Source organism: Podospora anserina, chromosome 7 (genome assembly GCF_000226545.1).
Source record: "Podospora anserina S mat+ genomic DNA chromosome 7, supercontig 1".
Classification (NCBI taxonomy): Eukaryota; Fungi; Ascomycota; class Sordariomycetes; order Sordariales; family Podosporaceae; genus Podospora; species Podospora anserina.
The window spans coordinates 299152-324000 of NW_001914854.1; the positions used below are offsets into that span (position 1 = coordinate 299152).

The following is a 24849-nucleotide window of genomic DNA, read 5'->3' on the forward strand; positions in this document are numbered from 1 at the left end:
CGCCTTCTGGACAGGATATTGATGTAGTTTTGCTGTTGCGTTCTTTTTGCGTTTTTTGTGGTTTTGCAATTTCTTTGATCTCCTTGGTTCCTTTTCTTTTTATTTTTTTATCTTTCTTTTTGTTCTGGCTAGAATGTCGTGTTCATTGTCTCTGAGTTTGAATTTCATTTTGTTGTATGGTAGTGTTAATGCATTTCTATTGGCTTGGTGCTGGAGTGCTATTGTACATGAGTTTTCTTGCTTTGATCACGCCTGTGTACCGAGATAGAAATTAGTTGCTCGTGTTCCAACCAAGCTCTGCTCCTGTACTACGCCCTTCTGTGTTCGTCCGGGAAACAACTGGTCGTCTGGTAGACTTGACATGCAGATACCCAGCAAAAGGTATTGAGGGCGTTGTCCCATCTACTGGTAGCGATCCACTGCTCGAGAGAGGAAACGGCGGGGGTGGCATAAGACCAACATCCCTGTGAGGCTGGTAGTGCACTGGCCCTTGAAGAGGGATAGGTGATTCGAAGTCCCCAGCCATGTCTGTTGAGCCCATTTCTGACGTGGGCAACGTCGGCATGCCGGTGTTGAGAGGGCCTCGCGGGAGTAGCAACGGAGCTTCGCGGCCTTTCTGAGATGCCCGACTCTCTTTCCGCCATCGATTTGTATGCGAGCGGGCGTTGGACTGAATGGTGCGGATGCCAGCCGACATACACGCCGCCTCAACCACCTCCCATTTCTCCCCCACCCGATCCGCCAGCGGAGTCCAAATCTGCTTACGCAGGGCCATGTAATCGTGAGAAATGCGCTCTAGCCTTTGACTGTCTTGTTCAAGTGCGCCTCGTCTCTCCATAAGCCGTTCGTATCGTTTGCGGCACGCATTAGCCGTCTTGGTCGGAAAGTAGGTTCGTTGCAATTCCACCCAGTGCTTGCCACGGGACCGCGCCAGTACAAGCGTTCTATCATCCGCCGCACTCCAAGTTCCGTAGTTGTAGGCTGAGTGAGAGTACTCTGGAACAACAACATCATCTTCTGGGGGCAGTTCCCCTTCCCCCTCTATATCTCTGTTTTTGTCCTTGTATCCTGCAGTGGCTCTGGAGCTTTCGTTCTCGCTAGACGTTCTCGGCGCTGGCAATGGTATCCCATCATATGAAGTGACTGGAGGCGCCATTATCGACTGCAAGGAGTACTGCCAGCTTGGCTCTTGCGAAATAGTCGGCTGTGGCGCATGTGACGAGGCCCCATGATAGCTGATCTGGTCGTCGGTAATCCAGCCCCTGGAAGATCCGGGTTCCTCTATTAACGGAGGTTCTCCACTTCTGGTTGGGGGCTGAAGGCTTCGTGGTCTTGACATTGCTTTGGCTTGGAATCGCTACTTCGGCATTTCACACGGACGAAAGATCCTGTAGCGTTCAGAATCACTTTCCGACCTCTCCCTACTGCTGAGCTGGCATCCTGAAAGAAGCTGCAGGGTTTCTGAGCTGGCCAAGCAACATATACCGACAAGAGAAAGCAGCTCGCATGGCTCGAACCGCACTGATGAGGTAATCCTCCCCATCTGCGCAGATCGGATCCATCAGGCAGACTGGGCGAATATCTCTGACGAAGAAATCGACCTGGACTTTTCGCAAAATGGATCTTCGGGCGAATGAAAGCGGGTCCGGAGGCCGCTGCTGCTGCATGACGTGCCGCATAAGTGAGGGTGTGGCTCTAGAGTATCCTGCATGGACGAACGAGAGGCCAGACTTTCACCGAAAATGAGACCTGGTGGAGCTGATGTTGCAGGTTCGGAGATATTCTCCAACGGGTTGAGGCTTGCACCTGAAGCCATCTTGGAGTCGCATGTGATGACATTTGTAGAGTTAATCCCCGGCCATAGTAGGGACCTACCTAACGTACCTAGGTAGGTAGTCCAATCGACGAGACATACTCCGAATCCAAATCAACAGACATAAAGTGCTACTGATTGTGTTTTAGACCACGTCTCCCTGGTGCCTAGCCATGAACAGCGGCAGCTATCTTTCTCCAGAAAACCCTCCTTTCTTTGACTGCTGGCCAGCCATGCAAAGCTAACGCATGCAGCCTCTATCGAGCTGCATCGATGGTGCCATGCATGGACCAGTCGTCCAACCAGTCAGGGGGCTTCGGGACATTGGCAAGCGAACTTTTTGTCTGCAGGGTGTCACTGATCGCTTTGTCGACGGCTCGGAATTACTGTCATCCAGACTTATTTGCAGATTCCTTCTGCTTTGACGCCCGCTCAGACATCAAAAGGGTCATTGCACATGCATCTGAATATCAACTTCGCATAACTCATAACTTCATACCTGCCTTTTGTGCACGGTTATGCCACCCCTTTTCCTACCCCTTTTTTCGGCCCCTTTTACTTACCCCACCTTCAAACAACCGTCCTTACCCGCAATTCATTGCGCCACACAAAAAGACTTCACAGTAAATATCCAAAATTTCTGTCTCATGTTTTCCATGTTGCGATGGATGGCAATCAAGATGACAGGTTTAGCTCTCCCTACATCCTTCTTTCTCGGACACTCCCCCCATCCTCTCCAACACACGTAAACATTCCGTAGCTAATCCCCTGAAGTCTCCTTGAAGACTACAAGCCCCGACGTCTTTGTCTTGCTCTACGTCACGTCTTCCATGTGTCATTTTTGGGTATTCTTCACACTCGTTCGCTGAGCGGGGTAAGACGACTTCGCGACAACGTTTCTCAGCTTCGACAGCCATTTCCACTAGAATCGTGTCGACATGTCCTCGGAGCCTGATCATCTCCAGCTGTTCTGAGAGACTTGATGGAGAAGGTATCAAGTGAATTTCTAAACGCCCTTCCTCGTTACTTTTTCCAGGTATGAGAGGTTGAGAGTTCCAAATGATAGATGAAGTGGACTGGTAGGATCTGATAACAATCTCCGGGTCTTGGAAGATTTCTGGAGATGAGAAAAAGATGTGATTGAGGCAAATCGCATCTAGAGACCGGAGAAAATGAGCGATAGATGGTGTGATTGTTTTCAAGGAGTGGGCAAAGGTGGTTGCTTTGGACATCGGCTGTTTGAAAGTAGTATGACCTTCGCAAGTTGGGTTGAACGATGTGCATTCGGTGCTGCTGGCAGAGCTGTAGATTGTAGAGTGGAGTGTGATGAGAATTAGAACCGTGGGGCATGGGTCAAGATCAAAAAGATTCATGGCTTGCTCCTGAAACTTGTGGGGGAGGTGATTGGTGGGAGATAGTAACAGATTTTGCGTTGTTGCGAGAGCGAAGGATTCTATTTGACTGCCACCTATCTCTTCGTTTCTTATCGACTAGTTTACGGGCTCAAAGGAGGATTTGCTGACAAAGTTGAGCAGAGAATGGAATGCCTTGACGCTTTGACTGTTCCATTCAGGCTATAAGGTACCTTTACAATTTGAGACAAGCATAATGGAGCACGCGGAGCAAAGAAGGATGCGACATTTGTATGAGACCAGCTACATACTTCTTGCCCCTGAACCAAAACGCCTGACGCCATGATTGTTACCTTGCCTCCCTAAACACCGTCATATGCCATTTATCTAAAGCCCCTCTAGCTCAACCTCTGATCACACGACGAACCTCCCCATATCGGTCCCGCTCATCACGATAGACAGCCTCTGTTGTACGCCTGCTGCTTCTTCCGTCATCGCGGTAGGGATCCCTTTCAGAGCGCCTGGTGCTCGAACGGCCATCATCGCGATACACATCCTCCCTCCGAGAAGAAGAACGGACCTCTTCTTTGCGGCTCGAGTGACGGCCATCCGTGCGTACCGTGGTATCATCCCGCCTGGAACTCTTGACGCTCATTCCGGACATCTTCATGGTTAATTCCGTCATACCACCAGGATGTCCAGGCCGTGTTGAATCGGATCGGCGGGAGCTGTCTCCATAAGGGTCCCCTCCTCCAGCACCAGGCCGACCACTGCTGGGACCCGAGCGGCGACTTCCATCACCGCCGGCTGGAGGTGGTGCACGGCTGCTTCCAGCACCGCCGCCACCGCCACCACCAGCGCTGGTAGAGCTCGTTGCTACCCGGAGAATGCGCGGCTTGATCCAAGTGCAGCCAAGGCGGGCGCAGATATCCTGACAGCAGGCATTCTTTTGATGACCCGGGGCGCAAAGCTCCTGGACTCCGATGTAAGGGTCCCTAGTCTGCTGCTCGCGAGGACGGTAGTCGTATCCGGGTCTGAATCCATACACGATGATACGGATAGGACCATCGCGCGCGTAGAACTTTCCTCCACGGATGAACCTATCGCGGTAGTTTCGCTCGACGAGGTAGTAAAGGACATCCTCCGCGTGGATGTGGTCGGGGTGGGGCCCGTCTCTGTTGCTTCTGACCTCCCGCTGGCGTGTGGTAGGGTTGGTGACTGTGACGAAGGACGAAGCAGCATGCCACCAGTTCACTGCGTAGGTGGAGCCGTACTGTGAGATTTCCTGTCGGAAGACACCTCGGGGAATGGTGCTCTGGTAAATAACACCGCCGTCAAGTCCAAATGGGATGTACATGGTCGCAACCAGGAGAGATCCAGTTCTTCTGCTTTGTCCGATAAAGGCTCTGGATCCGTACTTGTTATCGAGCCAGTCATATGACTGTCGTCCGAATGCTTCCAGCTGCTCATCAGTAGGAGGGTAAGGATTATCCCACATGATCTCCCTCGTCCAAGTTGCAGCGCTGACGCGGTCAGTACCTTCAAGTCTCTCATCAACATGAGTGACCATCAGGGGAGGGGGAGAAGGGGTGCGGGATTGCCTGGACATTTTCAGCAGGAATTTTGCAAGACAAGAGAAACTGAGATTGAACCCTGTTCAAATAATAACAAATAAGGTAAGGAATGGATAGTGTGAGTTGAAGATCTCGACCGGCGAGATGGGAAAGAAAGACGAGAATGACAGAAGTGATCGAGCTGATGCTGACGAGGTATTGAAAGGGGAAGAGTGGTGACACAAGTCGGGTTGATATACATTTTCTATCACGCCCTATGATCTCATAGTTCTTCCACATTCAACCCAAATATATCGCCAACGTAGCATTAACAGCCGTGGCCATGCCCAGGTTTAGGTGGCCCATCTTTTTCGCTATACGACGCCACCGTTCTATCATGAAGTTCGAGCTATAGTGGAGAAGAAGCTAATCGCAGAAGGGCTGATGGGCCTCTGGGAGGTCACAGTCTCCCCACCTTGACCAACATATGTGTTTCTGTAGGATTTTGACTCTGGGACCAGCCTGAATATACGGTTAGAGAACCCATCTTTGACCGACCCGCCGCGCCGTGCCTTACGGGGGTAGCCGAAGATCGAAGATTCCATTACGTTTGATGGCGGCACAGCCACCTATCCACCACCAACTCGGTACTCGGCACGGACACAAAATGAAGTAAGACATGGCGTTCTGCTGAGTTGGATCAGGTCCTGATTTAGCTAAATCCCATCGTGGTAGCTTGACCCACAATTATCGAAGAGCTGCATGACTGCTTGTCGATATATATCGGTTAAGAAGCATTTACAGCCTTGTGTCTAGTGTGGCAATACCAGCTATATATTCAGTAAGTTGGCTCCTGAAGCTTTCCGTTTATTAACTAGATCTAAGGCTTCTTTTTTCTTACCTAGACTTCACCACCTACCTGACTCATAATATCTGGTTGGAGCTGACGAGGCACTTTCTTGCTCGTAACTGGCTTCCATCGGGTAGCTGAAGCACATGCTGTGCCGCCACCACCACTGACCCATGTCCATACAGCCAAGTTCCATGTCTGTGGATATCTGGATGCACATCTGCGCCGCACTAAGACTGGTGACTTGGGCCATGGTCATCTTGAAACTTGTGTCCTGCCTCGACCAAGAACGGTGGACCACCTGGGCCCTTCACTGGCCATTCGTGCCCGTCGAACATGGTAGCTTATTTCAACATGTTGTTGAAATGATCGTTCGATAACCTTCAATGAGAAAGGTTCAATGAGAGATAAGGTGCCCGATATCGAAAAATGATCAGAAGCATTTGCACATGAAGTTTACAAAAGTGATTGGTTCAAAAAGACTGCCGGAAATCGCCCCGGTGCATTAATCGAGCAGCGATTGGTTGAACCAGCAAGCCCACTGACCCACTTGGGCAGTTTCTTGGGAAATCTGACGACATGGTTCGAGTTGCCAACTTCGTTGAACCAACCACCTGCCGAAACCAAGTCCGCTCGAGACTTCAACCATCATCACAAGGCTACCAAGTACACATGTAAAGTGCCTCCGCATTCGGTACCACAATGGTGCATCCCAAACACTTTCATATGGAGCTCGACGAGCACGCGCTACTGGAGGAATTCGATGAACGAGTGAAAGAAGGTGTCGTCATATACGAAGGTGACCATCAAGTCATCAGAGAAACGTACAATGGCTTTCCAGTAAGTTCCCAGGTTTGTTCCTGAACGCCATGCTGTTCACTCACGGTTAACACTCTGACTTCAGTTCGAGTTCCGAATCCTCAAAGGCCACGCTTCCAAACCCGAAGTCTCCAGTTCTGGCAGTACCCCCTCGGCTTCCTCAGCCTCTATCTCGAGCAATGGGTCGACAGCCCACCGGCCAAAAACACCCGAATACCTGCCTGGAAGCGACATCAGTCTCACTGGTTTTGAGGTCCGCAACTCCAATGCCGATGTCGGTCTCGGGCACTACATGATCTTCAACAAGTTTTGCGCTGCCCGGCCTCATTACTTGCTCCTGACGCAAAATGGACACCGACGACAGCACGAGAGCCTGAATTTCGACGACTTTGGTACTTTGTGGGGGGTATTGTCGGTGTTGAACAAAGACTGGGAAGCGAAGAAGCCTGGCGCCAGGCGGTACATGGGAATGTTCAATTGTGGAATCGATAGCGGGTGCAGCAGGTTGCACAAGCACATGCAAGTACTTGCAGTTCCAGATGAGGCCGAGTTTGGACTGTGGCCGGACTCGGCTTCAAAGTACGAGGAACCAAAGTGCATTCCGTTCAAGTACTACAAACATGATATTGATGGGCGTTTGGATGAGCTCTCCAGAGAAAGAGAGGCCTGGGAAAGGTATTTCGAGTTTACAGCTGTTGCGCAAGAAGCATTGATGAAGGCAGGTCATATCCCAAACGCGCCGGATGGGGTTGATGCTACCGAGATAGTTCCACACAACATTATTCTTACGCGGGAGTGGCTCCTGGTGATCCCGAGAACCCAAGCTGGAATGAACGGAGCTGATGCTAATGCTGCAGGGTATTTGGGCATGGTCTGGGTATCGGATGAAGGCAGGATGAGGAAGTGGACAGACCAAGGCCCTGTCGAGTTGCTAACGCGTCTGGGCTTACCCAAAGACATCTGAAGTCCGCCGTCTTCCATATCCAAGAGTTTTATAGTAAGCAGATAGACTGAAGATGTCTGTTTACCAAAGTGACTTCACAAAAGACCTGACTCATTCCTGGATATGTGTCAACAGCCTTAGCTCATCATCACGACTGCACTATTGTTATCCGGCCTCCCCTTTGACACTCGTCGAATTGCCCGCCAGGCAAGATCAAACCTCTTGTCGTTCTTCCCAAACTTGCACATGCTCGAATGATCACCTCCCATCATGACCGCCTCCTCATGTGCTAGCCACAAGACGGCCGACATTTTCTCCACCACCAGGCTGCCCAAGAGACGATGCGGTTGCTCTTCGTAAAAGCTGGCAATGGCGTACTGATTGACATAAGGCTTGAAGTCCTCGGAGAACTCAAGTAGATGTGGTGAATGGGTTTCGAGCACATTGATGAATCTCGACTTGGGCTGGTTGGTGGCTGTTTGCACAATGCGTGAGACAAGACCGAGCCACTTTGTTTTGTCAGCACCTCGGTGAGGGGTTCCAAAGAAGACCTATCTTCTGTCAGCACTGACTGGGAGGAGTTTATACGATAGGGAGGTACTCAAATGACTTACTATGCCTCTGGTGCAGTCCGCTATGTCAGCGTACCAGGGTTGTGAGAGTCGCCGTCGGTTCTGATTAGCTGTGGATATGGCCTGTTTGATGACAATGCCACCAAGACTATGCCCAATAAAGACAATCGAGCGGCCTTCTGCTTCCTAGATTCCGATGTCAGCGAGCCTGCGTGAAGACGTTTGCATATCAAGGTCACCTACGTCTTCCCGCACATTCCACAACTCTTCCAGAAGTTTTGCGGCATTCTCTTCTATCCCGAATGCTGACCTGTTGCCAAAGATGGATGAATCATACTCAAAGGTCATGATGCGAGCGTTTGGCAACTTTTCGGGCAAAAGGTCACGCAGCCATACTGTGTCTGTGTCGGTTTTGGTAGCACCCTTCCGTAGTAACCTACTCCAACGGCGAACCGGCTTGGCCGGAGCGTCCGTGTGAGTCCAGGTGTGAAGGTAATGTCCGTTGAGGCCATGTACAGCGATGATGCTTATGGTCAAGGTGGTCAGCGTATTTGAGACTGATAGGCATTTCAAAGGTAGGTGAGAACTACTCAAGCTCGATGAGGCCCTCTTTGGGGGCATGTAGAAGGTGTATAGATCCAGATTGTTGGGAGTCGCCGGCCATGATTGGGAATCACGACGTGGCAGTGAACTAAGGTGATGTCTCTTGTTCAACTTTTGATGTTTAGTTTGACTGACTGGGGGGCTCTGGAATGCGCGTATAGTATTATACGTTTCGGCTATCATGCGTCTTAACATTATAGGTTCCCTTCCTATTTCCTGCTTCCATATCAAGTTGGGCACCCGTTTGCACTTCGGTACAGCGAACCTTCAGCTTCTCCTAGCACAGACAGAGTGAGTTGGCAAGGTCAAAATGACTCAGATTAGTCCCTTGCAGAGTCTGTACCTCTGACCTGGACCACTTGGAAGCACCAGATGCATCGCCACCTTTGCGGGCGTGAGCTTGTAAGTCGGGCAGGTATCAGGCAGTGTTGGTTGCAGCAGGCACAGGCCTCGGGTCTGATTCGACCAATAACCGCTGGATCCAGTATTTGCTTGGCATAGGACTTTTGATGGCCATTCCACCATTTTTGTTGTCTTGGTTATTGCACAAAAGAGAACAAGTCAACATAAGGTAGTGGGGGCATACGTTAGTCTCCCTCGAGCCGGACTTGCCGCATCAAGTTACCTGGGTGCGTTGGGTTGGGAATTTGCTCCATTTCTTGCTTGCAGTCTTACAGGTTGTCAAGGTTGATTGACTACCCGATCCAAAAGTCAACACCAAATCACCTTGGTTTGTCGGCTGGATAAGGTCAGCAGGAGCTTATAACAACCACCGACTCCAGCCTACACATGGCTTCGACAGCTTTCGGTCCGATTCACAGGCCACACCTCCACACGTGACCTGACCCTCGCTACCCAGCCGCCATTCTACATTGAACTCGGGCTATATCGACACTACGACGCAGATTTCAAGCCTCTGAAGCCATGGCCCAGCCCAAGAGAATGCTCATCAAAGAGCTCCACACACCCGACTCATCCGACCTCGAGTAAGTGCCTTGCTTCTTCTCGTCTCTGTAAGTATCTCAGATGTGCTAAACTCGCTGTACCAGTCTTGTCCTCATTCACGGCCTCAACGGTGATCCAATCGAGACATGGCGACATCAGGACACCAAACAGGTCTGGCCCCAGGCGCTGTTGCCTGACGCTCGACCCAAGACCAGAGTGCTGTCTTATGGTTACAATGGTGATATCTACCTCAACAACTCTGCCGCCAATATTCGAGACATGGCCAGATCAATTCTTTCCAACCTTGATGCCGGCCGGAGATCTGACCCTCATCGTCCCATCATCTTTGTCGCCCACTGTCTGGGAGGTTTGATCATCAAACAAGCATTGTGCTTTGCCCGCGCTGAGCGCCGGTTTCACAACATTGGCGATGCTACAAAGGCTGTGGTAAGTTTTACGTCTTGCTTGCATACATCACACCGTCTGCTGACATGTCAAGTTTTTCTTTGGCACCCCTCACTCCGGAGCAAAGAAACAAGACTGGAAGCGCATCGCTGAAAGTTATTCCGTCCTTTCCCCCCGCAGGGGCTCCGTGGCACCCATTGTCAATGCCATTACCACCTCTGCTCCCAGACTAGGCAAACTTTGCGACGACTTTGTTGAGCTTACAGATCGCTATCTCATTGTGACATGGTATGAGACTGTGTTTTGGCCTGGGACAAAGAAGTGTATCGTCGACCAAACCAGCGCTAGAATGATGGCAGGTGGCAACGAAGAGGCTATGCCAGTGGAGGCTGATCATGTCAATATGTGCCGCTTTGCAGGGGGAGATGATCCAACGCTGCAGGAGCTGCTGATGTTTGTTCAGAGAGCCCTTGGGAAGGAGGAGAGAATGGTCCCTTTAGGACAAATACCGAGTGGCGAGGTATCCGACACTCAGGGACGCACCGCCAGGACTACAATTCGGCAGCCCTACACCATTTTCACGGAAACAGTGAGGGAGAGACACATCATGATTGGCGCTGACCTCACTGGCCAGGTGCACAGCCAGCAGAGGAGTGTGACTGTGGAGAGTGGTGCTTCTGAGGCAATGACGCTTGGCCGTGTCGAGGAGGTGGAGGATGATGACTCTAATAGAGCCAATCATGCTCAATCTCCAAGTCAAATCGGGGCTCCTCCCGTCTCAGAGGCAGAGGAAATGCCTTGGGGAGCAAAACTTGATGCTTCTGACTCCGGCCGGGACTCGCGGAGGCCGAACTTCCTGAAGCGTTTTGCCGGCCGTCTGCGTTCGAAGCAGACCTTGATCAGATAGACCATTTTGCTAGCTTTTAGACATATAAAAACGGTGGCTTTGTGTCAGCAGCGATGTTCATACTCCTATATTCTCTAACTCATGTCTGTCGCGTTGCGGGTATCAGTAGGTATATAAGTCATCAACAGTAGCCGAATCTCAGTCAGAGTCAAAATCCTTGCCTCGGACTGCCTTACCTGTGATATTCTCGTTAGCTTAGGCCAGACCAAATCATCCGAACTGTGGTGCGACGTACCAACACTACTGACTGCTTTCTTGATATTCCCGAAATAGCTCCTTTGTTTCCTGTTCTTCTTCTTCTCGATGTATTGTATCCTGTCGATCTGCTGCACCTCTGGTTTGATCACTACTTTGACAACGTCCCTCGGAACTTCTCTCACGACGTCCACTTTGACCTCTCTTACGACGTCTACTTTGACTTCTTTCACGACCTCTTTGACAACTTGTTTCTCGACTGGAACCTCCTTTACGACCTCTCTCTCCACCTCAATAATCTCCTTCTCAATGATGATCATCGGTTGCGAGGATTGCAATCGTATCTTATCTTCCTTCCAGCTGGCCCTCTTGACGTGTCCGGATCTCTCGTGCGGAGGAAGGGTGCAACCCGATGTATCGGCCTGGCGTCGGGTTGTCTGGTGCCGTGGAGGCAATGATCCAGAAACCTCACTGTCACCGCCTCCTGGGTTGTCAGGCGGGCTATTGACAATCTTGTCCGCCAGACGAAGGTCCTCCTCGGGGAAGGCTTGCTCCGACCCCCTTCTCATGAACCACCACACTTCGGTCCAAGACTTGGCACGACCATCCCCTTCTTGCGTCAGCAATTCTTTCTGTCTCTGGGTGTCTGCGTCAACGTCTTCCCCTGCTTGATGATAGTGTTTGTGCCAGTATAGCGAAGCATAACGCATGAACGGGCGGTCCTTCAATGTCTTCCGGATTCGAGACTCCCAACTGGTTTCGGAGCTTTCTCCAGCCGGTCGTTCTGCCTCTTGCATGCTGAGGTACATTGTGCAACTGCTTGCGAGTAGGCCTTGAGGGGTGAGTTCCTCTGGGTTCTTCTCAGCAATAGTTTCGAGCTTGGTTGCAATATGGCTCTTGGCGGTTCGGTGAAGAGACGAAAGGCGTCCATCAGCGAAGTTGACAAGCGGTCCGCAGTAGAAATCGACTTTGGCCTTGAGGTTCTCGTCGAGGCAATCGGCTAGCTGTTTCTCTGTGATGATGGCTCCTGGGAACTTGCGCATGGCTTTGGCCACTGCCAAAGCGGTGTTAAGTTCCGTGATGTTGAGCGCATCTTCCTGAAAGGCGGCCCAGGTGAGGACATTTTTGATGAACCGGGATGTGTCTGGATCGTAGCTGTTTAGCAGGCGGTCTGAGTGGCGATCACAGAGATGCTGTGTATCATCTGGAATCTCTTTCAGAGCCTTTAGAATGTCGTCTTTGTCCTTCAGGCGTGTGCGTTTCAGCTCTTCGCTTCTTAGAATTGACCGCAGATACGAGTCATCGACCCTGTTGCCCTTGATGTCACCCAGCACCCTCGTTCTGAAATCTTCGTCACCAGGTGCTACCTTCTCCAACAGACGTGTCAAAAGGCCGCTGATACTTCTCATAATGTCTGCCTCATTGTCTCCTCGTTGAATGGGGCAGTCGTTGATTCCCAGGCTTTGAATGTGCTTCTGGATCGTTGAGTTGTGTTGGGAGACCACCAACAATCTCAACTGCTTGGACTGACCGAGGCCTTGGTCTAGCTTCTTGATACATTGTAAAAAGGCCGTTTGGTCATCAGAAGGGATTTCATCTAGCCCGTCAACGACAAGCGTCATGGTGTGTTGATATCCCATGATCACTCTTGCCATTGCTATGGGCCACAGCTCCACTAGCCTTTCTGCCGTCCACACCGATCCTTTTGATCTTTCTCGTGATTGAGCATCCTCAAAGGTTGGCAGGAGGAACTCCTTGATGATTTGAGGCTGAAGTCGCAAGGCCTGGTGCAAAGTAGATTGTAGAAGAGCATCGATGTTGTTTCTTGATGCATACATGTTGCTGAGAAAACAATGAATGACCTCCTGCCTTTCGTGTGGAACCGTGCTGTCAGATCGGACAATGTTGTTAGGCTGTAGGATGTGTGTAATGATGTGCTTGGTCAAGAAGCTTTTACCGCTGCCTGCCGGGCCGTGTATCCACAGCTTGCCATTCCCAGCCTCCCCTTTGCACCAATATTGAAACTCGGGACGCTCTTTTATCCAGTCGCCCGTTCCAGGAGTGTGCTGTCTCCCGAGAAAGTAGGCGTGGAATTTGTCGGAAGAGAGTGAATACAGGGCTCTCTTGGCTAAGTAACCAGCCATGTCTGAAGGCATGTAGAAGTCTTAGTCAACATCCACATGAATAGACTGGACACGGAATCTCTGCATACGTACCCAGTGCATTTGGTTTGTCTTTTTTGAGAAACTCGACTCCGTCCCAAATGAGCCGAAACGCACCAGTTTCCTCTCTGGTAAATTGGCAGATTGTGAGATGGTTACCTGCGAGCATGTCGTGCCTCTCATGACCATGATGCATTTTCCCATAAAGACTATTCACAAGCTAAGTAGTGAGGGAGCCTGTCAGCAGCTGCATTTCAAGCTTTGGGCTTTTATGGTGCATAACTGGACAAGATGGAGAATACTCTAGGATACTGCAAGAGAGAGGTAGTGAAGCATGTACATACAACATGTTTCAGACCCGGCATTGGTTCTTCTTCAACAAATGTAACAAATGCTAGGCTGTCATACAAGGGCTTGAAATCTTCTGTGATATCTCGGAGATTATCACAGTTTTTCTCAAGTTGTCGGACCATGGTGCGGGTGGGCATTGCTCCCTTTACTGGAGCGTCGTGTTGAAGCACAAATCGAGCAAAGTCCCTCCAAGTGTTCCTATCGAGCCCATGGTGAGGAGTTGCAAAGAACATCTGAGATTTCATTAGCGTCAGCTTCTCAGTGTTAGCCACCCCGATGACTGTTGCCGGTTGAAACTTACAACGCCGCGGGATGCCTCCCAAATCCCCCTATATCTTTGCTGGACAAAGCGAGCCACGTACAATGCCCTCTTGATGATCATCCCTCCCAGGCTATGGCCGACAAATATTATTGGCCGCAAGGTAGCGGGTTCATCATCTTCTCGATTGTTGTACAACCAATTCAGCAAGTCATTTGCATGCTCTGTTATACCAAGCATGCTCATGGTGCCATTGAGCGAGGTGTTGTACTGGAATGAAAGAACTCTGATATCCGTAACGTAGTCAGGCAAGAGATCTGATGGCCAGACGGTTTTCAAGTCGTCTTTCGCCTGCCAGGTCTTGATGAAGTGTCCCCCAAGTCCGGGCACAAGGACAACACTGTTGTTTGGGAATACTTAGCACTGATCTGATAAGTTCATTGCAAACCTATAGGATGTGAACTTACTCGGCCTGTACCCTAGCTGTGGGCTCGTTCTTTGGATGAAGGACTTTAATAGCAGAGCCACCGCTGTCATCAAAAGCTTTCTCTTCTTGTCTGGGTCTGTAAATGGAAGTCGTCATCGTAAACTTGGGATTGTGTAGTTTGGAGTTAGTGGGGCTGGTTTCAGGGGTACCAAGAGCTTGGTGGACATGGCGAACCCATTTCTCTGCATCAGTCCGGGGGGGGTTAAGTGAACATGTCACTTCTCGCATCGATTCATCACAATGAGGCTCATGGGACAGCTTCTTACTGGATACCGGGACGCTCCGAACCTTGGTGTGGAAGGGCACCTTGTGTGGGGGTCCTGTCAGGGACTTGGCGTGGGTGATTGGGTTGCTCGTGTTGGCTGGTGCCCAACCTGACCCTCAAAGTTGAAGCCAGTCCTGCCTTGCTGCACCACCTGCCTTGCACATGACCGGGATAAGGGAGAAAGATTGACAGTTCAATCTTCACGTAGCACATGAAAAATCTGCATGTAGTTGGAAACGACGTCACCAAGCCTCGAGGTACGCGTCCACACACACCAGATCATCGGACTTCCACTCCAGCAGCAACCCGGAAACATCTCTAGGACCCATCACGCTACTGATCAGTTCCACGTCGCCTATGGACGCAAACGCCCAACTCAACCCTCAGGCCCGGCTGGCACTAGAGCGAGTATCGCGGCTGGAAGTAATAACAAAGGAAAATGTCTCGAGAAAGTGGGAGCTAGAGTACCAATGCAACGACCTGAAAGACAAAGTCCGCAGATTGGAGGCACAACTTCGGGATAGTATACCTCTTAGCGATCCCAACAACATGAACCCAGCCATGATACCCGCAACAGTACTGGAGGTTAGCCTGCAACACAAGATTGCAGAACTTGGAAGCAAAATCAAGAAGGTGGAGCAGCGACTTGGCGCGGAGATATCTCACAACTGGGAGTTGACATATCAATGCGAGGATCAAAAGGAGGAGATATCGCGGCTGCGGAATCAGTTGAGGAAGTACATCCAGGTGGATGACACTGAGTTCACCTTCTTGTCATCCCCGACAGCCTTGGAAAAGCTACTGGAGGAGAGAATCCGGGAATTGGAGGGTGGGATAAGGTACCGGACAGGCCGAACCCGATCAAAGTCGTTCTGATTGTCTGGTTGTCGGTGTTGTCAGCGACAACCATGTGTCGTCTGGGATGTCACGGTGTTTGGTAATTACCTAGCGCATAACATCATGTTAGAATAGCTACACTCTCGTCATACAAGACTGTCCTTGTGATCATAACTACGCATAAAGCCGCATTTGTTGGCGAACGATAGTTCGCTAATTGCCCCGATGCTTGCCAAGCCTTCTGTCATCTGCATGCAGGTTTGTCGTCGGGCAGCTGTACACCACCCGACATTGCGCATGGCATGCAGTAGCATAAAAAAGAGGTTCAAACCGACTTTGCCGACCCCGAAAATACAGGGAATGTACCTGGTTCCGCAACAAGGTGCCGACAAGTAGTTCAAGGTGGGGGGCAAATGGTGTGCTCTGTGAGATGCCGGTGTTGATAACGGCCTTACTAGGCACGAACCCGACGTGTCTTATGCATGCAAGCAGGGCTCTGCCATGTTGAGCAGAACGGCAACACCGTTTATCCCAAGCCTAACTTCATCAGGCGACCAATCCTTTACGCCTTGGAACCCGGCCACAGTCTTAGAATGAGCTTAGACGGTGCCAGCTGTCCCAGCCTTCCGACCGAGATCCTCAAAATTGAGGACAAAGAAAATGAGGGAAGCATTTCCAGGCTATGAAGTTAGGCATGAGTGCAGTCAGTCTTGGATTGGCGTCGACATCGCCGTCTGAGGGCATTCACAGCCGCTAGTCTCATCGTCTCCTATGGCTTCGAGGACGGAGACATTCGGGATCAACAAAGGCGCGAGGATGTATAAATCGTCTAGTTTCCTTCAAGGGAAAATAGAGTAGCACAGAGCTCGATAGGATATCACTTACCAGAAGTCACTACTACATACCTTACAGACCACACCTCTCACCAATCCCCTACTGACCGGACGCTCAGTGGTAGCCCGGTCTCTCTTACTCATTTCTAGCAGAGCTTCACGTGAGTTGAACTTGAGCTCCATCTACGCACAACCGTAACAGCACAGAGTTAGCTGACATTTCCAGACACTCCCATTCAAAGATGTCTGAAACCGACTCAAATCAACAGCTCGAAGTGTACACCAAGCCAGAGGGAGGCTTTTTCAGCCTCACATCCATCACCGAAGCCTACAAAAAGGCCCTCAGCGTTGCTTATCCGGCCACCAAGGACATTGCCGACGAGTTCACCGGCAGGATCCCCGACATTGTCAACAAAGCCCGGCAGAGAGTCTCCGACCTCGTCTTCAACGTCCAAGAGCTGAAGTGGGAGATCGAACAGGCTCGTCGCACCATTGTCGAGACCAATGACAAGTTGCATGCGCTTCTCAATCAGGAGGAGATCAAGGACGATCCGTTGGAGTGGGACATTGAGGAGCAGAAAAAGAACATCGACGGACCACCGGAGAAACCAACCAAGAGATATTATACGCCGAAGAATCAAGAGGAGTTGGCCTGAAAGTGGAAGGAAAGCTAGAGGTTTTTTCGCAGCGTCGGAGTCTGGAGAAGAGTGAATTTACATTATTTCGGATAAGCTTTGCATGGTTCAAGATCCATAAAAGTAGGGACCGATGTCTCCTTCCTTCTGATTACACATGTAATACGCCCGTCCACAGGAGAAGCTCAATGTTTATAAACCCCTATTTACCCCTATTATTTCAACATTTTCAACATCATCGTTCGTGTTAAGTGCCATGTACCCTCTAAATCAACATGGATCCCACTCCCAAAACAACAGTCATCATAAACCCAGGGACGACAGCGCCGCTCATAGCAGAAGACCCAGCAGGGGCGGTAGTACCAGCAGGAGTAGTCTCGGTACTGGTTGTAGGATCCTGAGTTGCAGATTCTTCAGCTTGGGTGGTCGTGACATCCTGGCCATCCGTAGTCGGGGCAGTGACCGAGCTGGTAGAAGTAGTCAGGGTGAGGGTCGTGCTGGTTCCTTCGTCGTCCGAGTCCGAGTCCGAGTCATCTCCATTGGGGTTCACCAAATTGAGGGCCCTCGTTCCGTTCCCTTTCTGAGCCTCATCGCCATTCCGACCAAAAACCTCATAACTGGCCCAGCTGTTGCCATTAGGTTTAAGTGAAACACAGCCTTCAAAGTAGTAATTGCTAGCGCAAATGCTGCTCCCATCTGCAGTGACACCTCCGCCAGCATTGGTGCAGGAAACCAACAGTTGCGAGAATGTGCGTGAGAAGTTGTCGAAAAAATCGTTGATGTCGTAGCTGCCTGGGCTGAGGCAAGCGCGGCAGTTGTGGATGTAACCATACCACGCGTTTTCGCGGTCTTCATTGGAAATACACACGCAGTCGCGGGTTTCTTTGTCGGACCTTGTGTTCTTCCAGTCGATTCCCTGGCACTTCATGATAGCGTTTGCAATCTTGGTGCAACCACACTTTTCCAGCTTGTCGGGTCCATCCTCTGCTGAGGGGGGGCCAGAGCCGGGCGGGCCGCGGGCGAAAACACCAAGGCCGGTAAGAAGAGCCGAAGCGAGGAGAAATTGCATAGGAAGATGCATCTTGTATGCGCGCGTTGGTGCTGCTGAAAGAGTGACTATAGTTGGTGGTCAACGTCAGTGAAAGACAATGTTAGGCCAAAGAAACAAATCACCCCGACGCGTCTACTAGCACAGGGGCCAAGATTGTTTTCCTTTCTTAGTAATCCGATGGGATTGGGATCCTGGTCAGAAGGGATAAGGCCTGTGCAATTGCTCTCAGGGGCAAGTGGGTCCAAATAATGGGGGTAGCATCTCTTGCACAGCCTTGACCAACCCTAACCCAGCGAGTGTATGTGCCAAGGCTTTCAGCTCCGATAAGATAAAAGCCTTACCTTATCGATAAGCAGCTTCGGATCAGCTTACCAAGTTCAAGCAGCGACAGTTTCTGGAAGTTTCCAGCACTCCCAAACAGCTGTGGGTGCAGTGACTTCCAGTGGTTTCCAGCACTTGCTGGTCTGCTTTGGTGATGCTGTTTCCAGGCATCAGAGTGTCGCGTTTCAGCAAGACGATTCTGGAGCATTCGCAACACCTTCAAAGCTTCGTAATGTAGTGTAGTCTAGATACAGCTCAATTGAATACTTAAGTTGCCAGTTTTGCGCTTTCTTTGTCCAAATGTTCTCATCGGAATCAGCATCAGCATCAACAAACAAACACTTAATCGCCAGCTTCAACACAACAACCCAAGCCTTCCAACCACGCTCAAAGAACATCACTCAGCTACAACAACTTCAAAAATACAATCTATCACCCGCATCAACAAGAACACTCCAACAGTCAATATGTCGATGTTCTTTGCCCCCGCTTTCTGCGCTCCCGAGGAGCCCAACTTCATGCCTCTCTTCCGCTTCCTTGATGAGTGGGAGCAAGCCCAGCAACAGCAACAGCCTGAGCGCAAGCACCAGCAGCAACAGCGCCCCAAGACGCAGCAGCCCCAGCAGCCTCACCTTCAGCAGCAGCCACGACAGAGGGCTCTTCCCCAGGCCCGGCCTCAGCGCTTCCAGCCAGCCTTTGATGTGCGGGAGGTAGAGGATGCGTATGAGCTCTACGCCGACCTTCCTGGTGTTGCAAAGGAAAACATCACCATTGAGTTCCCCGAAGACCAGACAATCACCATCTCTGGCAAAGTCGAGCGCAACTACGAGCAGCTGTTCGCACCATCCCAAGAGACCATCTCTGAGAACCCCGAGGAGCAGCCAAGACCAAGAAGCCCTTACCAGGCGACTGTCGAGGACGACACCGAGGATGAGGAGTACGACGCCGTCACTCCTGTGACCAGCCGCCCTGCCTCACCCACCACCCCCACTGCCATTGTCAAGCAGCCTGCCCAGCAACAAACCCAGCAGACACCAACACCTGCCAAGTACTGGCTCCAGGAGAGAAACTTTGGCGAGTTTTCCAGGACATTCCAATTCCCTGGCCGCATCAATACCGACGAGGTCACTGCCGCCCTTGAGCACGGCATTCTTAGAATCCGGGTTCCCAAGGCCAAGGCTTATGAGAGGAGACGGATCACCATTTTCTAAGCGGAGGGTTGCGATGAATAGCAGCTAGAACATGTACTATCAGGAAGGGAATTTGGCGTTCTGGAATTGGGATTTTGAAGGCTTCAGTGCAATAGTGTAATGGATGATTTGATCTCAGTGTTTGGGTGGACTTGTAACAACATGGAATAGAAGTGACTTTCATAAACATTTTTGCACTTGCACCTATTCTGCTTCTACCTAGTGACATGGAAGTATCGTGACTAAAACTGACAATATGTTGCCTCGAGTATGCTACACTCAAACAATCTGACTATTACAATCTAGACCTCCTACGTCAACTGCAATGCCCTTCCACTGTCTTGTTGCTGACAATCGTCGAAACTGTTTTCCTGTGATGTTATTAGTAATTGCAGCGGTTTTGCGTACAACCAAGATGGGCAGAACCTACGTCGAATAGTGTACAGTTGTTGCTGTTCGCAAGGAACGAGTGGTAGTACCCGAATCACGATTGTGAGGTTTATGACTCGTCGTGGTTGTGGCAGCAGATGAAGTTGGATAATACGGCACAGATCTCGCCGGTGAGCCAACGAGGCCTGGGGGTCTTAGTTAGAGAATTTTGTTTGGGACCCCTCTAGCCACCTAAATCCTAACCCTGAGAAGAAAATCCAAAAATCCAGCACTCACTTCCCACTTACTCCGACTTCCAAGATGAATTCGATTTTACTTACACTGCTTTTCCGAAAGCTCTGCATATATATTTTAAATATTTACCTTTTTTTAAAAAAGAAATAACAGTAAAAAATATCGGTAATACTTATTTTTGGGCTATTGCAGACTAAATATTTTTATTATCTTTTTATAAAACAGTAGTAAAAATTATATCTCCTTAAAAGTAGGTTAACGTATCTCGTAATGTTAAAAGCATGGAAATGGGGAGGGGTGTCCACACCAGATCGAAGGGGTCCCAAACAAAATTCTCCTTAAACACCGGGTTAACCAGTACGTTTAGCTTTCATTTAGTGATTAAAAGCGCATCATACTTGCGTTCTCGTCACCACAGTTGTCACAGCTTGGTCCCTCTCAGCATACATGTACATTCGTAATTTCAACCCAGGATCGCTGACTTACTTGCCGTGACGGTCACCATCACCGATCTCGTCCCGCTCGGCGTGATATCTGGGGTGGCAGTTTGCTGGCAGGGTGGTGCAAATTTTTCCGTTATGAAAAACCTGAACTCACTGTTTCGATAACATCGACGTGACCATAGTCCTACCCTGTTGGATCACCTGTTGAGATTCTGGTACCAAGATCGATCATTGTTGTCACGACTTGTGTTATAGCGCAGGTGCTTGTAGGGTATGTGCTTGTATTGTAGGCAGGTGACGTAAAATTGTAACGGGTATATGTCATCATTGCTGTTGTGGTTCTGGTTGCAGTTGCTAGTATTGGGATCGAAGGACTTCCGACGTGATTTGACTCAGCGGCAGGGGACTAGAAGACTGGTTAGGGAGGGGTGACATGATAGGTAGCCTGTAGAACTGTGCACTGCGTGTCATGAAGAGAGCCAAGTTGATCCTCGCCTATTTAATGTGAAGCCAACGCTGTTGCAAACATATCGGGTGTCCTTCTTTCCGGACTGGGCCACGGTTGGGATGACCTTGAACCCAATGGGACAATCATCTGTTCAGGTATTGGATTGGCTCTTCCCGGGGCGCTCCGACTGCTATGTTGTTCACCTAGAAACACTTCCACAACCATGAAATTCTGCGGTGAACTTCCATTGAAAAGGTACGAACCCCCGTCCACATAGTCGGCAATAATAGGTCGGCATGCATCAGGTGTGAGTTCTTCTGAAGCTCTAGTCAATCACACAAGCGCCGTGAAGCTGAATAGCGCATATGAAACGAAGTTGGGCATCTTGAAAACAAGATCAAGGTACCCTGTCTGTGCATGTCCCTGAAGCCTGTCATCTCAATGGTGTTATGATATAAATGTCTGGAAGTCCTCCAGAGAGACTTCTCATAGAGGGTTATCCCGCGGATATGCATGTTGATATTACCCAAGACTGTTGGACTGCAGGGGTTCTCTCGAGGTTGCAAGAAGAAATCTATAAATACATACTAATAGATTAACCGATGTCAAAGTAATGAACATTTATCTAGCCCACATATCACCACGTAACCCTCGCTCATATTTTAGTGCGAATATGTAACCATTGAACACCCCAAGCCCCGTGTAGTTGATCCATTTCCATAACCTCAACTATGCATGATTGACCTGTGCCGTTGAACCGTTACCAACGGGCGTCTTCGGTTCGGGAACGGAATCTGTCGGTGGCACCACAGATTTTTCTGATTGTTGGGGAGGGTCTCGAGTATACTCGGGCAGGTCGGGAGACCCGTCCCCAACCTTCATCTCGGGTGCGCTGGGTCCTGAATAATTGTCTTTGCTAGCCTGATTCGGATCAAACTGTTGGTATTTAGGTAACTGCTCCAACTCAGAGTCCGTGGTAGCAGAGGTGTTTGTGTTTGCCACAGGTGTGTTTCTGGTTTGTCGAGCGTAGAAGGACCATAAGAGGACACTGAGGGCCAGAAGACCGACAACTCCTCCTACTACGCCGCCAGTGATCGCTCCATTGGAATCTTTTTCCCCATCTTCCGATCTTGCAGTTACTGGCACGGAAGATGTCAGTAACCTTCTAGGGTACCTAGACTAAATGTAAAACTTGTGAGTCGGTACCTGTTCTTTGCCAATGATTACCCGTAGAGGGCACATAGAGCACTCCCGCCTCGACAAGAGCTGCTCCAAAATTTGCCACCAAAAGAAAGGCTGACATTGACGCCCCTTTGCAATTCATGATTACTGTGACAAGAGACGACAGAAAAGGAGGAAAAGGTTGATGTATGTATAAGAACGTATTTTATGCGAGATGTAAAAAGTGAATGAAGGAGACTGGACTTGGGCCAAAGAAAGATGGGAGAATTAGTGACACAACAGAACTCAGGAACGCTTTGAATGGGGACTGGCTTGTACTTCAATTTTATGCGAGACGTTTGCGCATCTGGGGGCTGTTGAATTTAGAAGATTAAACGCGACATTGTGCGGTACAGTTGAGGCTGAGACCTCGTTGTAGAGTCCGACGCGACCAATTGCTTTGAGAAACATCAGCTTCAGCCACAGCACGATGGTTTTCAGCCAGCGGTTAGCTAAAACAAGATCGGATGCGCCGCTGACACAATGCGATGCTTACTCTTTGAAAAAGATGAAACAGCAAAGCAAGCGCATTTGATCAAATCAGACAACGTTCCAAACAATCTCACAAATAACTTGAATTACCAACTAGGTACTTGTCCCCAGCTTGCAATCGTCTTTCGCCCACCATCTTCCAGACCCTGCGCTCTAACTTGGCCTGACGGCCACTTGATGGCTAGGCATCTCCGCAGGGAGATGTTGAGGACTAAGCTCTCCGATTTGAAATGCGGATTGCAACAGGTGCTCCATTGTGCCTTTGCGCATACCCAGGCAACTCCGAGTACATGTGTGGGACACTGAAGGGCCTGGGTTTTCCCAGACCCACACCGGTTTGCTCTTGGGGCTGGATTTTCTTACTGTTTTCTTTCTAACAAACAACCAACTACTGTAATACTAATTTGTTTACCATTTTCTGGCCAATTTTGGCCTCATTTTCGCAGCCAGTGACTTTCCTAGGTCACCAGCCCTACAACATGTACTGATACCCGGCGTCCAGCCTGGGTGTATTGACACCCAAGACAGTGTAATCACCCTTGTTGTATGCTTAGTTGCTGATACTCTGCTCGACGGCGGTGGAGGAGCCACATGACAATAGCCAGGATCGCAATACCAACAACACCTCCTACCACACCTCTAATGATTGCTCCTGTGGGAGTAGCAGACCCCTCGGGTTCGGAATCTGCCGCCGGGTTCCCTCCTCCGCCTGCTGACTTGGCATTCACTGTTAGGAATGGGGGTCAATGCTCTGCCTGTCTGCAAGAATGACTAAATAAATCTGCTACAGCTAGCCTCGGGCATTCAATTGTCAATTACAAAGTCAAGGTAACGAGCACCCCGTCGTTACATACTCAGGAAACGACCATTTCATTCAACGCATTGGGTCAGGAATACCACCGATAGTTTTAAATTGTCGCGCAGCAGGAGAGAGATGGAATACAATGTGGTGCTACCTAGGTAGGTAGGTACCTACAAAGCAAAGCTTGCAAACTTGAGCCAGGGTACGATGCACCTGCACGCCCCCAGTCCCAGAAGCTGTCTTTCTCGGCGTACGTGTTGCCAGCCGTGACACGCGACTCGCCTCCGGCGCGCAGGGAGCTGATAGCCACGGTGCTGTCAGTCTGGGGGAGATTCATCTCCTCTTTCCAGGCAGTGCTGACGAAATTGCCGCTCCGCAGCCTGGCCTTGTCCGTTACGTCGACAGACCCGATAGAAATACCATGGCTGGCGGCGGCCTCTACCGCCTTCGCGCCGACAGCGCCGTCAACTTGGGCGGCCAGGATGCGGAGCAGTTCCAGTGTATCCTTTAGCTCCGCCGGCGGCCCTGCGCTGATCTTCTCGGTGTCTGTACACATGGGTTCGGCACCATTTCCCACCTACAACATGAAGGCGCCGAGCCTGGGCGGACGCAAAGTCAAAAGATAGTCTGAATTCACGTCTAGATATTTCCAATTCCATGAGTGGCTGGGGTACCTAGGTACCTTAGGTTTCGGCGTCTACAGGGTGCATGTTTTAGGGAAATCCTAGTTACCTCTAGGTACATCTACTTTATCTACCCTGGTCATCAACCCCTTTACATATAATCTGACATACATTAGCATCAGCCGCCGGGACCGCTGTTTTCTTCCTTCTTTTCCCCCTTTTCTCGCGGCGGGAGCCTTGCATCGGGTGTTGTTACTTCCAGGGCGATACGCACACCATTACCCTATTTGGTCTTTCAGTGCAGTGCCAGAAGATGAACCACACTGAGCTCAACTAGACGATGAGGGCGGCACCGAAGGACAGGGGCTGGGCCGAGCATGATGAAGAGGGCCTAAAGAAGCAAGGCACGATCTCGATAGAGAGTCAGGTCGTCGACGGCAACGCGCGAGTCCACAACGGCAACAACGTCTACATAACCAGGCGAGCATCCACCTTCAATAGGCGCGATGCCGACATCCTGAACTGGCTGGCGCCACGCGTCAGCTTCTACCAGACACACGGCCGCATCCAGAGCAGGCGCACATCGCGCATCACGCCGACTCGGGCGACAACGACAATTACCCGGGGAGGTGGCTCATCGAGTCAGACAGGTTCGATAAGTGGAGATCCGGCAGTCTGCTCAAATTATGGTGCTTAGGGATGCGTAGGTCGCCCCCATGTCACAGGGTGTGGGGCACCAGACAAGGGGCCCAGGTTTCACCAAACCCACACCGGTTTGCTCGTAAGGCTGGATTTTCCTACTGTTTACTTTAAGACTTAAAAACCAACAACCAACTTACTGTAATACC

At 50.3% G+C, this 24849-nt stretch overlaps 11 protein-coding genes across 11 annotated transcripts, besides 2 other annotated features; 5 read left to right on the top strand and 6 right to left on the bottom strand.

The window, feature by feature from the left end:
- Window positions 1–271: 271 nt before the first annotated feature.
- PODANS_7_4080 (uncharacterized protein) lies at window positions 272–1339 on the bottom strand (the record flags this gene model as incomplete). The annotated part of the gene is made up of 1 exon (XM_001907566.1): window positions 272–1339. One exon carries the CDS (start codon window positions 1337–1339, stop codon window positions 272–274), a length of 1068 nt encoding a protein of 355 aa, XP_001907601.1.
- Window positions 1340–3568: 2229 nt separating this feature from the next.
- Window positions 3569–4774, bottom strand: PODANS_7_4075 (uncharacterized protein; the record flags this gene model as incomplete). Its single annotated transcript, XM_001907567.1, has 1 exon — window positions 3569–4774. One exon carries the CDS (start codon window positions 4772–4774, stop codon window positions 3569–3571), a length of 1206 nt encoding a protein of 401 aa, XP_001907602.1.
- A 1905-nt stretch (window positions 4775–6679) lies between these two features.
- On the top strand, window positions 6680–7351 carry PODANS_7_4070 (uncharacterized protein; the record flags this gene model as incomplete). Its single annotated transcript, XM_001907568.1, has 1 exon — window positions 6680–7351. The coding sequence occupies one exon, from the start codon at window positions 6680–6682 to the stop codon at window positions 7349–7351; it is 672 nt and encodes a 223-aa protein (XP_001907603.1).
- A 116-nt stretch (window positions 7352–7467) lies between these two features.
- PODANS_7_4060 (uncharacterized protein) lies at window positions 7468–8700 on the bottom strand (the record flags this gene model as incomplete). Its single annotated transcript, XM_001907569.1, has 3 exons — window positions 7468–7881; window positions 7945–8088; window positions 8146–8700. The coding sequence occupies 3 exons, from the start codon at window positions 8698–8700 to the stop codon at window positions 7468–7470; spliced, it is 1113 nt and encodes a 370-aa protein (XP_001907604.1).
- Window positions 8701–9549: 849 nt separating this feature from the next.
- PODANS_7_4050 (uncharacterized protein) lies at window positions 9550–10762 on the top strand (the record flags this gene model as incomplete). The annotated part of the gene is made up of 2 exons (XM_001907570.1): window positions 9550–9897; window positions 9983–10762. Coding segments are annotated over 2 exons (1128 nt in total), but the record flags the coding sequence as incomplete, so codon positions are not given.
- A 74-nt stretch (window positions 10763–10836) lies between these two features.
- On the bottom strand, window positions 10837–14041 carry PODANS_7_4040 (uncharacterized protein; the record flags this gene model as incomplete). The annotated part of the gene is made up of 4 exons (XM_001907571.1): window positions 10837–13103; window positions 13174–13339; window positions 13464–13703; window positions 13772–14041. Coding segments are annotated over 4 exons (2943 nt in total), but the record flags the coding sequence as incomplete, so codon positions are not given.
- A 797-nt stretch (window positions 14042–14838) lies between these two features.
- Window positions 14839–15357, top strand: PODANS_7_4030 (uncharacterized protein; the record flags this gene model as incomplete). The annotated part of the gene is made up of 1 exon (XM_001907572.1): window positions 14839–15357. The coding sequence occupies one exon, from the start codon at window positions 14839–14841 to the stop codon at window positions 15355–15357; it is 519 nt and encodes a 172-aa protein (XP_001907607.1).
- A 1036-nt stretch (window positions 15358–16393) lies between these two features.
- PODANS_7_4025 (uncharacterized protein) lies at window positions 16394–16807 on the top strand (the record flags this gene model as incomplete). The annotated part of the gene is made up of 1 exon (XM_001907573.1): window positions 16394–16807. One exon carries the CDS (start codon window positions 16394–16396, stop codon window positions 16805–16807), a length of 414 nt encoding a protein of 137 aa, XP_001907608.1.
- A 244-nt stretch (window positions 16808–17051) lies between these two features.
- Window positions 17052–17867, bottom strand: PODANS_7_4020 (uncharacterized protein; the record flags this gene model as incomplete). Its single annotated transcript, XM_001907574.1, has 1 exon — window positions 17052–17867. The coding sequence occupies one exon, from the start codon at window positions 17865–17867 to the stop codon at window positions 17052–17054; it is 816 nt and encodes a 271-aa protein (XP_001907609.1).
- Window positions 17868–18625: 758 nt separating this feature from the next.
- Window positions 18626–19369, top strand: PODANS_7_4010 (uncharacterized protein; the record flags this gene model as incomplete). Its single annotated transcript, XM_001907575.1, has 1 exon — window positions 18626–19369. The coding sequence occupies one exon, from the start codon at window positions 18626–18628 to the stop codon at window positions 19367–19369; it is 744 nt and encodes a 247-aa protein (XP_001907610.1).
- Window positions 19370–22868: 3499 nt separating this feature from the next.
- Window positions 22869–23056: a long terminal repeat (LTR centrolene).
- Window positions 23057–23109: 53 nt separating this feature from the next.
- Window positions 23110–23934, bottom strand: PODANS_7_4007 (uncharacterized protein; the record flags this gene model as incomplete). Its single annotated transcript, XM_001907576.1, has 2 exons — window positions 23110–23303; window positions 23592–23934. 2 exons carry the CDS (start codon window positions 23932–23934, stop codon window positions 23110–23112), a joined length of 537 nt encoding a protein of 178 aa, XP_001907611.1.
- An 812-nt stretch (window positions 23935–24746) lies between these two features.
- Window positions 24747–24849: part of a long terminal repeat (LTR centrolene) that runs on past the window's edge.